Below are 14537 nucleotides of genomic sequence, written 5' to 3'. Positions count from 1 at the left end.
TAGCCCCCAAATATCCCCCCCACCCCAAACATTCCCCCGACCCCAAATCCCTCTGACCCCAAATCCCCCCCATAAACCCCCAAATCCCCCCCAAAGACCCCAAATCCCCCCTCAAACCCCCAAACCCCAACCCCAAACCCCCCCACACCCCCCCAAAAACCCCCCTCTGACCCCCAAAACCCCCTCGTGACCCCAAAAAAACCCCCTTGTGACCCCAAAACCCCCCCGACCCCATAAAAAAACCCCACACCCTAAACCCCAAAACCATTAATCCCCTTCATTTTTGGGGTACAGCAGCACCGCCTGGCCGCACAACCCCTCCTCCAGCCCCCCGGGGGGCACCACGTAGCCCCCCCCTTGCCCCCCGGTGCCCCCTGACCCCGTTTTGGGGTCCCCCACGCTTTTGGGGTCGCCCCCCAGGCGTCGGGGGCTGAGTTCCCGGAGCTGCGCGTTGCTGTCCCGTAGGAGCTCATAGGGCCAGAGCTGGCAGCGGGGGCTCTTCCCCTGCTGCGCCACCACCAGCGCCCCCCCCACGGCACCCCAAAACTCGGGGGGGACGCCCCCAAAAGCCTCCCCCCCCCCAGAAACCCCAAAAGCCAAGGGGACGCCCCCCCGATGGCCCTAAAAGCCCCGGGGGGGATTGGGGTGTGCTCAGGTTTTGGGGGTTCTCCCACATTTTGGGGTCCTCCTAGGTTTTGGGGACCCCCAGGATCTTGGGGTACCCCCAGATTTTGGGGTTCCCCCAGATTTTGGGGTCCCTTCAGATTTTGGGGTTCCCCAAGACCTTGGGGTGACGCCAGATTTTGGGGTCCTCCTAGGTTTTTGGGGTCCCCCAGATTTTGGGGTCTTCCCAGACCTTGGGGAGCCCCCAAATTTTGGGGTTCTCCAAGATTTTGGGGTCCTCCCAAGTTTTGGGGATCCCCCAGATTTTGGGGTCCCCTTGGATTCTGGGCCCCCCCCAGACCTTGGGACCCCCCTAAATCTTGAGGGCTCCCCAGATTTTGGGGCCCCCCAAGATTTTGGGGTCCCCCAAAACCTTGGGGCCCCCCCAAATTTGGGGACCCCCCCGGGGTCACCCGATGGTAGAGATTCGGGATCTCGCCGTCCCTCCTCCACTCCGGACCCAGCGCCGCGCTCCTCACCCCCAGCACCACCCCTGGGGGGGGGGCAACATCACCCTCAGCCCCCCCCGGACCCCATAACAAATTTTTGGGGTCAGGGGGGGCGTTTTTAGGGCTGGGGGGGGGGGTCCCCAAAATCTTACCGGTGACGACCGCCCAGTGCGCACGGTGCCCGCGGCGTTCGCAGGGCTCGTGATTGCTGTCCTCATCGTAGCTTAAAACTCATTAAGACCTCAAATTTTTTTTATGGGGGGGGTCCGGGGGGTCCCAAAGATTGTGGGGGTGTCACCAAAAAAAAAAAAAACAACCAAAAATTTAAAGGATACGGCACCAAAACGGGGTACCCGGCGGCGAGGTGGCGCAGGACGCGCTCCCGGTTGCGCCCCCCGAGCCCCCCTCGGAGGAGCTCGGCCCGGCAAGGAAAAACCTCCTGGGCCAAGGTGGCCATGGCAGCGGCTAAAAAACACCCCGGGGGGGTCAAAAAGTGTCCCCCCCAATTGAAAAAAATCTTAAATTTGTCTTTTTTTGGGGTTTCTTACCCGAAAACATCTCGCCCTGCAGGGTGAAGCCGTGCGCCCTCGCCGCCTGCACCACCGTCTCCAAGGGGATTTGGGGAGGGGGGGGGGGGGCCCAGGAGGGTGCCCCCCATCCACAAAGCCACCAGCCCGCACCTGGGGGGGTTGGTTTTTTTAATTGGGGGGGGGAATTAATTAAATTTGGGGGGATTAATTAATTTTTTTTGGGGTGGGGGGGGACTCACTGGGGGCCGTCCTGGATCAGCGCGGGCGCACGGCGGTGGAGAAGGAGCCAGAGGAGGTCGGGGGTGAGGCTGGGGGGGGGGGCAGAAAAAAGGTTTTTGGGACCCCCCCCTCAATTTTTGGGACCCCCCCCCCATTTTTAGGGCCCCCCCTGGTTTTTGGGACCCCCCCCATTTTTTAGGATTCCCCCAATTTTTTTGGGACCCCCCCCATTTTTTTAGGACCCCCCCCTTTTTGGGGTGCCCCCCTCCTTTTAGGGATTGCCCCCCCCCTTTTTAGAACCCCCCCAGGTTTTTAGGCCCCCCCCCCCCCGGTTTTTGGGACCCCCCCCCCCAGATTTTTAGGATCCCCCCATTTTTTTTGGGACCCCCCCCGGGTTTTTGGGACCCCCCCCCAATTAATTAAAGCCCCTCCAATTAAATTACCCCCCCAAAATAAATAAAGGACCCCCACCCAATTACTTGAAGGCCCCCCCAATCACAGAGACCCCCCCCAATTAATTAAAGCCCCCCCCCAATCAAAAGGACCCCCCCCCCAATTAAAGGGACCCCCCCCTTAATTAAATTAGAGCCCTCCTAATCACAGGGACCCCCCCCCAATTAAATTAATACCTCTATAATTAATTAAAGCCTCCCCAATTAAATTAAAGACCCCCCCCATTTAATTAAAGCCCCCCCCCCATTAAAGGGACCCCCCCTTAATTAAATTAGAGCCCCCCCCAATCACAGAGACCCCCCCCAAATAATGCCCCCCTCATTAAATTAATGCCCCCACAATTAAATTAAAGCCCCCCCTTAATTAAAGAGACCCCCCCAATTAAATTAACCCCCCCCCCAATTAATTAACCCCCCCCAATTAACCCCACCCCCATTAACCCCCCCGGAACCTTTCTCCCTCTCCCCCGTTCCCCGCCGGACCCCAATCCCCGCCGGACCCCAAGCGCACCAGGCCCGGGCCCCCCCCGGAACCCCCCGGACCCCCCCAAAACCGGGCCCGGTGCCCCCCCCGGCCCCCCCCCCTTTACCCCCCGCTCACCCCCGGGCCCCCCCCGCACCTCTCCCGCCGCCTCCTCAGCACCTCCCGGACGTCTTCGCCCTCCCCCGCCGCCGCCGCCCGCTCCAAGGCCTCGCGGAGGGCCCAGGCCCGGGGGGGGGGCGGCGGCGGGGGGGGCCCCGGCGGCGGCGGCGGGGGGGGCACCGGGGGGGGCCCCGAGGGGGGCGGCGGCGGTAACGGGGCCAGGATCTCACCGGGAGAGGGGGGTCGGAACGGAATGGAGGGTGCACACTTCCGGTTGTAACCCCGCCTCTTCCGTTTCTAAGATGGGGTGGGTGGGTGGGGCAGGGAGAGGAGGGCGCGCGGCTATTGGTTGGGTTGGAAGGCTGGGGAGCGCTGCGATTGGCTGACTGGCGGCGGTGCCGCGCGGGGATTGGTGGAGGAGGGCGGCGGGGGGCGGGCGCAGCCGCGCGCGGAGGAGCGCGGGGCGAGGCGGCGGCGGTGGTGAGGGGCCGGGGGAGGGGAGGGGATTTTGGGGTGAATTTGGGGGGTTTTGGGGCTTCTGAAAGGGGTTTGGGGGGGATTTGAGGATCCTGGGAGGGGATTTGGGGAGAATTGGAGGGGATTTGGGGGTTTGGGGTGGTTTGGGGGGGCCTGAGGGGGTTTGGGGGGGGGGCTGAGGGGTCCTGAGGGGATTTTGGGGGCATTTGGGTGGATTTTGGGGTCCTGAGGGGATTTTGGGGGGATTTGGGGGTCTTGAGATGGATTTGGGGGGATTTTGGGGGATTCTGAGGGACTCTGAGTAGCATTAGGGGGTCCTGGGGAGGTCCTGAGGGGTTTTGGGGGGGCCTGAGGGGTCCTAGGGGGATTTTGGGGGTCCTGAGGGGGTCCTAAAGGGGTGCTGGGGAGGATTTGGGGCTCTTGTGGGGGTCCTGAGGGACCCTGAGGGCTCTTGGGTGGGTCCTGGGGGGTCCTAGGGGAAATTTGGGGGTCCTGGGGGACCCCCAGTGGTATTAGGGGGTCTTTTGGGGGGGGGTTCTGGGGGGGCTCAGGGGGGTCCTGAAGGACCCTGAGGGGGATTTGGGGGTCCTGAGGGGTCCAGAGGGGGATTTGGGGGATCCTGAGGGGTCTTGGGGGGGTCCTGAGGAGGTTTGGGGGGTCCTAGGAGACGCCCAATGCCGTTTGGGGGTCTTGGGGGGGAGCCTGGGGGGGATTTGTGGGTCTGGGGGGGGTCCTGAGAGGCCCTGAGGGGCATTTGGGGGTCCTGGGGGGGGTTCTGGGCGATCCTGAGGGGAATTTGGGGGTCCTGGGGGGGATTTGGGGGTCCTGGGGGGGACGTTAACCCCTTGCTGACCGTGGCCCTGCTGTGTCCCCCCCCCCAGAGGCAGCATGGCGGTGCAGGAGGCGCGCCCCAACCACACCATCTACATCAACAACCTCAACGAGAAGATCAAAAAAGATGGTGAGGGGCCCCCTGCCCCCAAAATAATCCCTTAATTCCCCTAAATAATCCCTTAATCCCATTAAGTAACCCCCCCCCAGTCCCATAAATAATCCCCCAAATCCCCACAAGGGATGGGGACACCCCAAAAGACCCCCCCAAAACCCCTTGAGGAACGTGGGCTCCTAAATCCCATAAATAATCCCGTTAATCACCTAAATAATCCCATTAATCACCTAAATAATCCCCTAATTCCCCTAAATAATCCCCCAAATCCTGTAAATAATCCCCTAAATCCCCACAAGTCCCTAAGAAAGCCCTCAAGGGATGTGGGTTCCCCGCGAGGGACCCAAAAGGAGCACGGTGGGGACCTGGGGGGTTCTCTCTCTATTCTAAAATCCCAAATCCACTAAATAATCCCCTAATCTCCCAAATAATCCCATAATCCCACCTGCAGAACTGAAGAAGTCGCTGTACGCCGTCTTCTTGCCGTTTGGGCAGATTTTGGACATCCCAAACAGGGACCCAAAAAGAGCGCAGAGGGGACACCCGAGGGGGTTCTCTCTCCCCCTAATCTCCCAAATAATCTCCTAATCCCCCAAATAATCCCCTAATCTCCTAAATAATCCCTTAAATCCCCTAAATAATCCCCTAAATCACCACAAATCCCCCAAGAAAATCCCTGAGGAACTCGGGCTACCCGCAAGGGACCTGAAAAGAGCACGGTGGGGACCCGGGGTGGTTCTCTCTCCCCCCTAATCCCCCAAATAATCCCCTAATCCCCTCAAATAACCCCATAATCCCTGGAATAACCCCGTAATCCCGCCCGCAGAGCTGAAGAAGTCGCTGTACGCCATCTTCTCGCAGTTTGGGCAGATCCTGGACATCCTGGTGTCGCGCAGCCTGCGCATGCGGGGCCAGGCCTTCGTCATCTTCAAGGAGCTGGGCAGCGCCACCAACGCGCTGCGCTCCATGCAGGGCTTCCCCTTCTACGACAAGCCCATGGTGAGCCCCCCCGGATTGAAATTACTCCCTCCATAATCTCATTTTCCCCTCCATAATCTCATTTTTCCCTCCATAATCCCGTTTTTCTACCGTGTAATTTCATTTTCCCCCTTTAATCTCATTTTTTCCCCCCTTAATCTCATTCTTTTCCCCCCTTAATCTCATTTTTCCCTCCTTAATCTCATTTTCCCCCCTCCTTAATCTCATTTTTCCCCCCTTAATCTCATTTTTCCCCCCTTAATCTCATTTTTCCCCCCTTAATCTCATTTTGTCCCCTTTCAATCTCATTTTTCCCCCCTTAATCTCATTTTTCCCACTCCTTAATCTCATTTTCCCCTATGATCTCATTTTTCTCCTCCATAATCTCATTTTTCCCCCTGTAATCTCATTTTTCCCTCCCTTAACCTAATTTTTCCTCCCCATAATCTCATTTTTCTCCTCCATAATCTGATTCCCCCCCCATAATGGGATTTTTCCCCTCCGTAATCTCATTTTTCCCCCAGTAATCTCCTTTTTCCTCCTCTTAATCTTATTTTTCCCCTCCGTAATCTCATTTCCCATCCCCCGTAATTGGATTTTCCCCTATAATGGGATTTTTCCTCTCCATAATCTCATTTTTTCCCCCAATAATCTCATTTCCCCCCCCCGTAATCTCTTTTATCTCCTCTGTAATCTCATTCCCCCCCCCCAATGAAGGGCTTCCCTTTCTACGATGAGCCCCCCCGGAATGAAATTTCCCCCCAGTAATAGGATTTCCCCCCCGTAATCTCATTTTTGCCCCAAATAATCTCATTTTTGCCCCCCCCCCCATGGGATTTCATCCCCACACAATGGGATTTCCCCCCCCCCAAAGGATTTTCTACCAATAATGGGTTGGTAAAAACATATCAAAAATTTTTCATGACCCCCCCACTATTTTTTGACCCCCCCAAATATTTTTCTGTGCCCCCACTCAACATTTTGCCACCTTTTCCCCCCATAAATGCACTTTTTCCCCCGATAAAACGCCGATTTCCCCCCAAAAACATACCCCAACTCCCCCCAACTATTTCCTGACCCCCCCCCAAAATATTTTTCATGACCCTCCCTCTATTTTTTGACCCCCCCCGGATATTTTTAAGCCCCCCCACCACCACATTTTGCCATCTTTTCCCCAATAATTGGAATTTTTCCCCCTATAAAACGCCGATTTCCCCCCCAAAACATACCCCAACCCCCCCAACTATTTCCTGACCCCCCCCCAAAATATTTTTCATGCCCCCCAACTATTTTTTAACCCCCCCCAAGTATTTTTCTGTGCCCCCCCTCAACATTTTGCCACCTTTTTCCCCCCATAATTGGACTTTTTCCCCCTATAAAACGCCGATTTCCCCCCCAAAACATACCCCAGCCCCCCCCAACTATTTCCTCACCCCCCCCCAAATATTTTTCCGCCCCCCCCTGAATATTTTCCCCCCCCCCCAGCGCATCCAGTACGCCAAGACCGACTCGGACATCATCGCCAAGATGAAGGGCACCTTCGTGGAGCGCGACCGCAAGCGGGAGAAACGGAAGCCCAAGGGCCAAGACCCCCCCGCCGCCAAGAAAACCGCCCCGGGGGGGGCCGCCACACCGGTGGGGGCCACGGCGACGGTGGGGGGGGGTCGTTTTTTAATGGGGGGGGGGCGGGGGGGGGGCGCTGAGCCCGTCTCTCTCCCGCAGGGGATGCCGCCGCTGAGCCAGGCGCCCCGCGCGATGCCCCCCTACATGCCTCCGCCGGGCATGATCCCCCCCCCCGGGGCCTTGCCCCCCCAGCAGGTGATGCCGGGGCAGATGCCCCCCCCGCAGACGGTGAGTTTAGAAAAGGGGGGGGCGCAAAATTTGCCCCCCCCTCGAGAAAAAATAAAAAAAACGCACAAAAAAACCCCGATTTTGGGGTCAGGGGGCATGCGGTGGGGGCAGCACCCCGTGGTTTTTTTTTGGGGGGGGTGCTTTTTTTTCCCGCGGGGGGGGGGTCTCTCACACCCGGTTACATTTTAGGATCATGGGGGGGGGGCCTTAACGTTCACCCCCCCAATTTTTTCCCCCCCCCCAGCTCTCCGAGAACCCCCCCAACCACATCCTCTTCCTCACCAACCTCCCGGAGGAGACCAACGAGCTGATGCTCTCCATGCTCTTCAACCAGTAAGTGTGGGGGGGGGATTTTTAATTAGGGGGGGGGTCCTAACACCTCCTGGACCCCCCCCCATAATTTTTAACCCCCCCCCGTGTTTTTTAACCCCCCCAAAAAGGTTCCCAGGCTTCAAAGAGGTCCGCCTGGTGCCCGGCCGCCACGACATCGCCTTCGTCGAGTTCGACACCGAGGTGCAGGCGGGGCCGCCCGCGACGCCCTGCAGGGCTTCAAAATCACCCAAAACAACGCCATGAAGATCTCCTTCGCCAAGAAATGAACCCAAAAAAGCCGCCCCCCCCCACCCCCGCGACCCCCCCCCAAATTTTCTTGCCCCCCCCCCCTCCCCAATTTGGGTTTCTCCCCCCTTTTTCCCCCTCTAGGAGGTAAGTTTGTCCCCAAACTCCCCCCTTTCTCCCCAAATTTCCTCCGTTTTTTCAAATTTTTTCTCCGGGGGGGGGGCCGCATGGGGCTGCTGTGCCCCCCCCCAGGTGCCAGCGACTCTTTTTTTTTGGGGGGGGGGGACACATGGACACGGGGGTGTCCCCAAGCCGAGCGTTGTACCCAGGGTCTGTGGGGCAGACATTGCACCTGGCGCTTGCTGGAATAAAACCCCCTGGTTTTTTTTTCACGGGGGGGGGCCCTGTGGCATTTTTTGGGGGGCTGGGGGGAGAATTTATGGGGTTGGGGGGGGATTTATGGGGCCTGGGGGGGGATTTGGGGGGCTGGGGGGGGATTTATGGGGTCAGGGGGAGATTTATGGGGCTGGGGGGGGATTTTGGGGATTGGGGGGGGGATTTATGGGGCTGGGAGGGGTCTGGGGGGGTTTTATAGGGCTGGGGGGGGTCTATGGGGCCGGGGGGGGTCCTATGGGGCCAGGCTCCTCTCCACTGCGCTGGCCACGCCCATAACCACGCCCACATCCAGCTGACCACGCCCCTAACCACGCCCACACCGCCTGACCACGCTGCTTAGCACCGAGATTCCTCGCTGGCTCCGCCCCTCTCTTGGCACACCCCCTTTGCGCACGCGCACAAGGCCCGGAAGCCGCTCCGCTGGGTGCCGCTATGTTGTGTTTCCTCTCCCCTTCCTATATGGACCGGAAGTGGCTTCGCTGGGCGCCGCCATATTGTGTTTCCTCTCCCCATCCGTACGGACCGGAAGTGACTCTACTGGGCGCCGCCATATTCCTCCCCTATCCTTTACTTACGGACCAGAACCGGCTCCGTTGGGCACCGCCATATTGTTCCCCTATCCTTTGCGTACGGACCGGAAGTTGCTCAGCTGGGCGCCGCCATATTGCGTTTCCTCTCCCCTTCCATACGGACCGGAACCGGCTTCGTTGGGCGCCGCCATATTGTGTCGTCCTTCCTTGTATATAGGACCGGAAGTGGTTCGTTGGGCGCCGCCATATTGTTTCCCCATCGCTTCTGTACGGCCCGGAAGCGGCTCCGCTGGGCGCCGCCATATTGTGCCCGCTCCCCTTCCGTACGGACCGGAGGCGGCGGCGGCGGGGCCCGGCCCGGCTCCAGCCATGTCCGAGACCTACGGTGGGCGGGGGGGGGGCTCGGGGGGGGGTTTGGGGTCCTGAGGGGGGGGGTTGGGGTCTTTGGGGTCGGTTTTGGGGTCCTGGATTGGCCCCTGAGGCCCTTTGCAGGGGGTCTGGGGGGGTCTTGGGGGGGGTTTGTGGGGATTTGGGGGGGTCCTGAGGGGGTTTTGGGGCCCTGGGGTGGTGGGGAGGGTCCTGAGGGGGATTTTGGGGTTCTGAGGGGGTTTTGGGGGTCCTGGGGGGCCTCTGAGTCCCTGTGGAGGGGGTTTGGGGGTTTTTGGGGGGGTCTTGGGGGGTTCTGAGGGGATTTGGGGGTCCTGGGGGAGGTTTTTAGGGTCCTGGGGGGGGGTTATGGGGTCTGTGTGGGGCTGGGGGGGTATTTGGGGTTGTGGGGGAGGGGTGGGGGCCCTCTGGGGAGTCTTGGGGGTCTGTGGGGCTCTCTATGGGATCAGGGCCCTATAGGGGGTCTGTGGGGCTTTCTATGGGACAGGGACCCTGTGGGGGGCTTGGGGGGCTCCCTATGGGGCAGGGGCCCTATAGGGGAGCCCATGGGGGTTTGTGGGGCTCTATATGGGGCAGGAGCCCTATGGGGGGGGGGTTTGGGGGCTCCCTATGGGGTGGGGACCCTATAGGGGGTCTATGGGGCTCCCTATTGGGCAGGGGTCCTATGGGGTTCTGTGGGGCCCCTATAGGGCCCGTGGGGGTTTGTGGGGGCCCTATGTGGGTTATTTGGGGCTGGGGAAAACCCCAGCGAGCTCGGAGCCTTCCCAGCCCCATTAAGGCAGCTCGTTAAGCCCTCCCCGCTAACGAACGGCGCCCGTTAAGCCGAGCATCGCCCCCCCGTTTCCCCCCCCCCCCTTTTTTCCCCGCAGATTTCCTCTTCAAGTTCCTGGTGATCGGCAGTGCGGGCACGGGGAAGTCCTGCCTGCTCCACCAGTTCATCGAGAACAAATGTAAGCACCTCCCGCCTCGCTTTTTGGGGGAAAAACCCCAAAAAAGGGGCATTTTTTAATCCCCAAACCTCCCTCGCTTTGATGCCCGAAGGATTTGGTGGCGGGTTCGGGAAGGTTTTTGGGGGGCTGCCTTGTTTTTTCTGCCAAATCCTTGTTTACCCTCTTATTTCCCAAATTTCTGGGGGGGTTAATTAACCAAAAAATGACGTTTTTGCCCCGTTTTGGTCTCACGGCTGCTGCCCTGCAGTCAAGCAGGACTCAAACCACACGATCGGGGTGGAATTCGGCTCCAAGGTGGTCAACGTGGGCGGCAAGACGGTGAAGCTGCAGATCTGGGACACGGCCGGGCAGGAGAGGTTCAGGTACAGGGGGGCACTGGGTGCTTTTGGGGTCCCCCACGTCTTGGGAGCCTTTGTTTGTACCCCAAAAGGGTGAAAGAGCCTTGGGAGGGCTCCATTTGAAGTATCCCGTACCTAAAATTTGGGATTATTGGGGTTATTTACACCAAAAGGGGGTGAAACACCCCTGGGGAGGCTCTTTTGGAAGAGTCTCTTAGCCAGAATTTGGGATTATTGGGGTTATTTACACCAAAAATGGGTAAAATGCCTCCGTGAGGGCTCTCTTAGAAGCATCCCATACCCAAACTTTGGGATTATCAGGTTTATTTTTTACAAAAAATGGGTAAAACATCCCTGAGAGGGCTCCAACTGAAGCATCCTGTACCCAAAATTGGGGATTATTGGGGTTATTTACACCAAAAGGGGGTGGAACATCACCAGAAGGGCTCTTCTCAAAGCATTCTTTACCCAAAATTTGGGATTATTTGGTTTATTTATACCAGAAATGGGTGAAACACCTCTGGGAGGGCTCCATTTGAAGCATCCCGTACCTAAAATTTGGGATTATTGGGTTTACTGACACTAAAAATGGGTAAAACATCTCCGGGAGGCCTCTCTTTGAAGCATCCTGTACCCAAAATTTGGGATTATCAGGTTTATTTACACCAAAAATGGGTGAAACACCCCTGGGGGGGCTCTTTTCAAAGCCCCCATACCCAAAATTTGGGAAGACCCCAACCCGTTGAGTATGTCAACGGCCAAGGATCTGCATCAACTCATGGAAAAGTCCTAAAAATGCCGTTTTTGGACCCGTTTTCCCTACTGCTATGGAGCTCCCCCATTTTTTTGCCTGGGGGGGTGTCTCCACATCCCATTCAACCCCAAAAAAGATCTTTAGGGCCCCCCCACACCCTCATTTTCCTCCCCCCTTCAGGTCGGTGACGAGGAGCTATTACCGCGGCGCGGCGGGCGCGCTGCTCGTCTACGACATCACCAGGTAAACCCCACACATGGGGGGGCTCCAAAACCCCCCCAGCACCCCAAAAAAACCCTTTTAACCCCCTCGAGTCCCCCTCTGAACCCTTTTTTCTCCCTTTTTAACCCCAAAACCCAGCCGGGAGACCTACAACGCGTTGACCAACTGGTTGACGGACGCGCGCACCCTCGCCAGCCCCAACATCGTCATCATCCTCTGCGGGAACAAGAAGGACCTGGACGCCGACAGGGAGGTGACCTTCCTCGAGGCCTCCCGTTTCGCCCAGGAGAACGGTGAGGGACCCCAAATCCCAAATTTTATCCCCCTCCCCCCCGGGGGGTTCGTTAGCGCTGAGTTAATGAGTTTTGGATTTTTTTTTGCCTGTCACCCAAGAGCTGATGTTCTTGGAGACCAGCGCCTTGACGGGGGAGAACGTGGAGGAGGCGTTCCTGAAATGCGCCAGGACCATCCTGAATAAAATTGAGTCGGGTGAGGACGGGGATTTGGGATTTTTTGGGGTTCTTTTCGGTTTTGGGGGGGTCTTGGGGGAGTTTTGGGGGGGTTTTGGATGGGTTTTGGGGGACTCCAGTGCCTTGAGGTGGGAGAATGTGGAGGAAGCGTTCCTAAAATGCACTGGGACCATCTGAATAAAATTGAGTCAGGTAAGGACGGGGATTTGGGACTTTTGGGGTTCTTTTGGGACTCTTTTGGGTCTCAAGTGGGTTTTGGGGAGGTCTTGGAGGGGTTTTGGATGGGTTTTGGGGGACTCTAGTGCCTTGAGGAGGGAGAACGTGGAGGAGGCGTTCCTAAAATGTGCCAGGACCATCCTGAATAAAACTGAGTCAGGTAAGGACGGGGATTTGGGACTTTTGGGGCTCTTTTGGGTCTCGGGGTGTGTTTTTTGGGGGGTCCCAATCCCTCCCTGATATTTTTGGGGGATTTTTTTATGCCTTGCAGGTGAGCTGGACCCGGAGCGGATGGGGTCGGGGATCCAATACGGGGACGCCTCCCTGCGCCAGCTCCGGCAGCCCCGGGGGGCGCAGGCGCCCAGCAGGCAGCAGTGCAGCTGCTAGGTGAGACCCCCCAAATATCCCCCAAATATCCCCCAAATATCCCCCAAATATCCCCCAAATATCCCCCAAATATCCCCCAAATATCCCCCAAATATCCCCCAAATATCCCCCAAATATCCCCCAAATATCCCCCAAATATCCCCCAAATTATCCCCCAAATTATCCCCCAAATTATCCCCCAAATTATCCCCCAAATTATCCCCCAAATTATCCCCCAAATTATCCCCCAAATTATCCCCAAATTCCCCCGAAATACCCCAAATTAATTATCCCCAAAGTATCCCCAAATTAATTCCCCCAAATTACCCCCCAAATTATCCCAAAATTATCCCCCAAATTATCCCCCCCACACACCCCCAATTTCGCGCCCCCCCCCCCCCACCCAGGACCCCTCTCTCTGCCCCTCCAGCGCCGGCTCCTTCCCCCTCCGGGGGGGGTCCCAAATAATTTTTTTTCTCCTTTTTGCCCCCCCAGGACCACGTGCCTCTCTCGCCGAGCCCCCCCGCGACCCCTGGAGCCCCCCCCCGGCCCCGTGACCCCCCCGGGACGCCCCCGGGACCCCCCCGGGACCCTCGACGCCCCCCGACCGCAGCGCCTTCCGTCCCCATCATGCCGGGGGGGGGTCTTATCCCCGTGTCCCCCCCCAGAGCATTTCAGGGGGGTCTCAGCTCATTTGTGACCCCCCCCCCGAGCGCTGCCGCTGGCTGACGGCAGCAATTTGGGGCTGGGGGGGTGCCTGAATGAAGTGGGGGGGTGCAAATCGGGGCGGGAATGGTGAAAACGCCCCCCCCGGCCCCTTATTTTTGCATTTTTCTCCTCAAAAATGGTGGTTTTTTTTTTTTTTTTTTGGGGGGGGGATGATGTGAAGCACTCCGCCCCCCCCCCCCCAGGGACTTTAATTTGCCTTTTGCTGGAAGCTGCTAGCCTGTGCCCCCCCCCCCCCCCCCCAAAAAAACCCCCACCTTTGTCCCCAAACCCTTGGGGACCCCGGGGGGGCCCCCAGGACCCCCAGACGCCCCCCAGGGGGTGGCTTTTTTTTTGGGGGGGGGGGGCTTTTTTTTTTTTTTTCTGGCTTCTCTTCGTGTTATTTATTGCACTTGCACGGGGTGGGGGGGGGGGCAGCTGGTTCTGGAGGGGGGGGGTCCCGGGCGGTGTCGGACGCGTTCTCTTGGAAAAAAAAAAAAATAGACAAAAAAAAATAGAAAAAAAAGGGAAAAAAGAGGAAAAAAAAGCAACTTTTCGTCCAGCTGCAGGCTGTGGAAATGTGACTCGGGTCCATAAAGGTTCGTGTTTTCCAGCGCCCGGCTCCTGGTGCGTGTTTTGGGGGGGGGGGCGCCCCCAAATCCCCCCCAAATTCCCCCCCGACCCCCTCACATCTCCCCCAGCCCCCCCTGGTGCATTTGGGGTGCAGGAGACCCCTTCCAAGCACCCCAAATCCCCCCTAATCCTCCCCAAATCCCCCTCAAGCCCTTTCATCACCCCCAAATCCCCCCTAATCCCCCCCAAATTCCCTCAAATCCCCCCCAAATTCCCCCTGCTACATTTGGGGTGCAGGAGACCCCCTCCAAGCCCCCCAAATCCCCCCTAATCCCCCCCAAATCCCCTCAAATCCCCCCAAGCACTTTTGGGGTGCAGCAGACCCCCTCAAATCCTCCCCAAATCCCCCCCAAGCCCTTTCATCACCCCAAACCCCCCCCCCAAAACCCCCCTTATCACCTTCAAATCCCCTCAAATCCCCCCCAAATTCCCCCTGGCACATTTGGGGAGCAGAAGACCCCCTCCAAGCCCCCCAAATCCCCCCCAAGCACTTTTGGGGTGCAGCAGACCCCCTCCAATCCCCCCCAAATCCCCCCCAAGCCCTTTCATCACCCCAAAACCCTTCAAATCCCCCCCCAGATTCCCCCCAGACCCCCTCAAATCCCCCCTAAATCCCCCTCAACCCCCTTCAGCCCCGTGTCCCCCCCAAAACCCTTCTCCCTCGCCCCCCCCAGGACCCCAATGTCACCCCAAGCCTTCGACCCCAAACATTTTCGGGACGGGATTGGGCCCTACAAGCACAACGACGCCCTCCTGGCCCCCTCCCCAGGTACGGGGTGGGGGGCACGGGTTTTTGGGACCCCCTCCTCTCCTATAGGGTCCCCCTGACCTGATCTGCCCTTCACACCGAGGGCGACCCCATAA

General features: G+C 58.4%; 3 protein-coding genes across 3 annotated transcripts; 2 read left to right on the top strand and 1 right to left on the bottom strand.

The window, feature by feature from the left end:
- Nucleotides 1-267: 267 nt before the first annotated feature.
- ACTMAP (actin maturation protease) lies at nt 268-3156 on the bottom strand (the record flags this gene model as incomplete). Its single annotated transcript, XM_082781607.1, is given in 7 exon segments — nt 268-606; nt 609-1156; nt 1265-1335; nt 1448-1577; nt 1661-1792; nt 1882-1950; nt 2934-3156. Coding segments are annotated over 5 exon segments (1098 nt in total). The 5' UTR covers nt 1671-1792; nt 1882-1950; nt 2934-3156.
- A 178-nt stretch (nt 3157-3334) lies between these two features.
- SNRPA (small nuclear ribonucleoprotein polypeptide A) lies at nt 3335-8098 on the top strand. The gene is given in 8 exon segments (XM_082781491.1): nt 3335-3376; nt 4255-4334; nt 5146-5318; nt 6783-6932; nt 7020-7148; nt 7393-7481; nt 7589-7665; nt 7668-8098. Coding segments are annotated over 7 exon segments (771 nt in total). The 5' UTR covers nt 3335-3376; nt 4255-4261; the 3' UTR covers nt 7748-8098.
- Nucleotides 8099-8865: 767 nt separating this feature from the next.
- Nucleotides 8866-13422, top strand: LOC309888869 (ras-related protein Rab-4B). Its single transcript, XM_082781482.1, has 8 exons — nt 8866-9017; nt 9889-9969; nt 10217-10331; nt 11242-11304; nt 11422-11576; nt 11677-11772; nt 12241-12356; nt 12831-13422. The coding sequence occupies exons 1-7, from the start codon at nt 9002-9004 to the stop codon at nt 12354-12356; spliced, it is 642 nt and encodes a 213-aa protein (XP_082637608.1). The 5' UTR covers nt 8866-9001; the 3' UTR covers nt 12831-13422.
- The last annotated feature ends 1115 nt before the right edge of the window (nt 13423-14537 follow it).

Source organism: Aythya marila (assembly GCF_965140915.1).
Source record: "Aythya marila genome assembly, chromosome: 31".
Lineage (NCBI taxonomy): Eukaryota > Metazoa > Chordata > Aves > Anseriformes > Anatidae > Aythya > Aythya marila.
The sequence above is the reverse complement of the archived record's forward strand: the minus strand, read 5'-3'. Positions and strand labels throughout refer to the sequence as shown.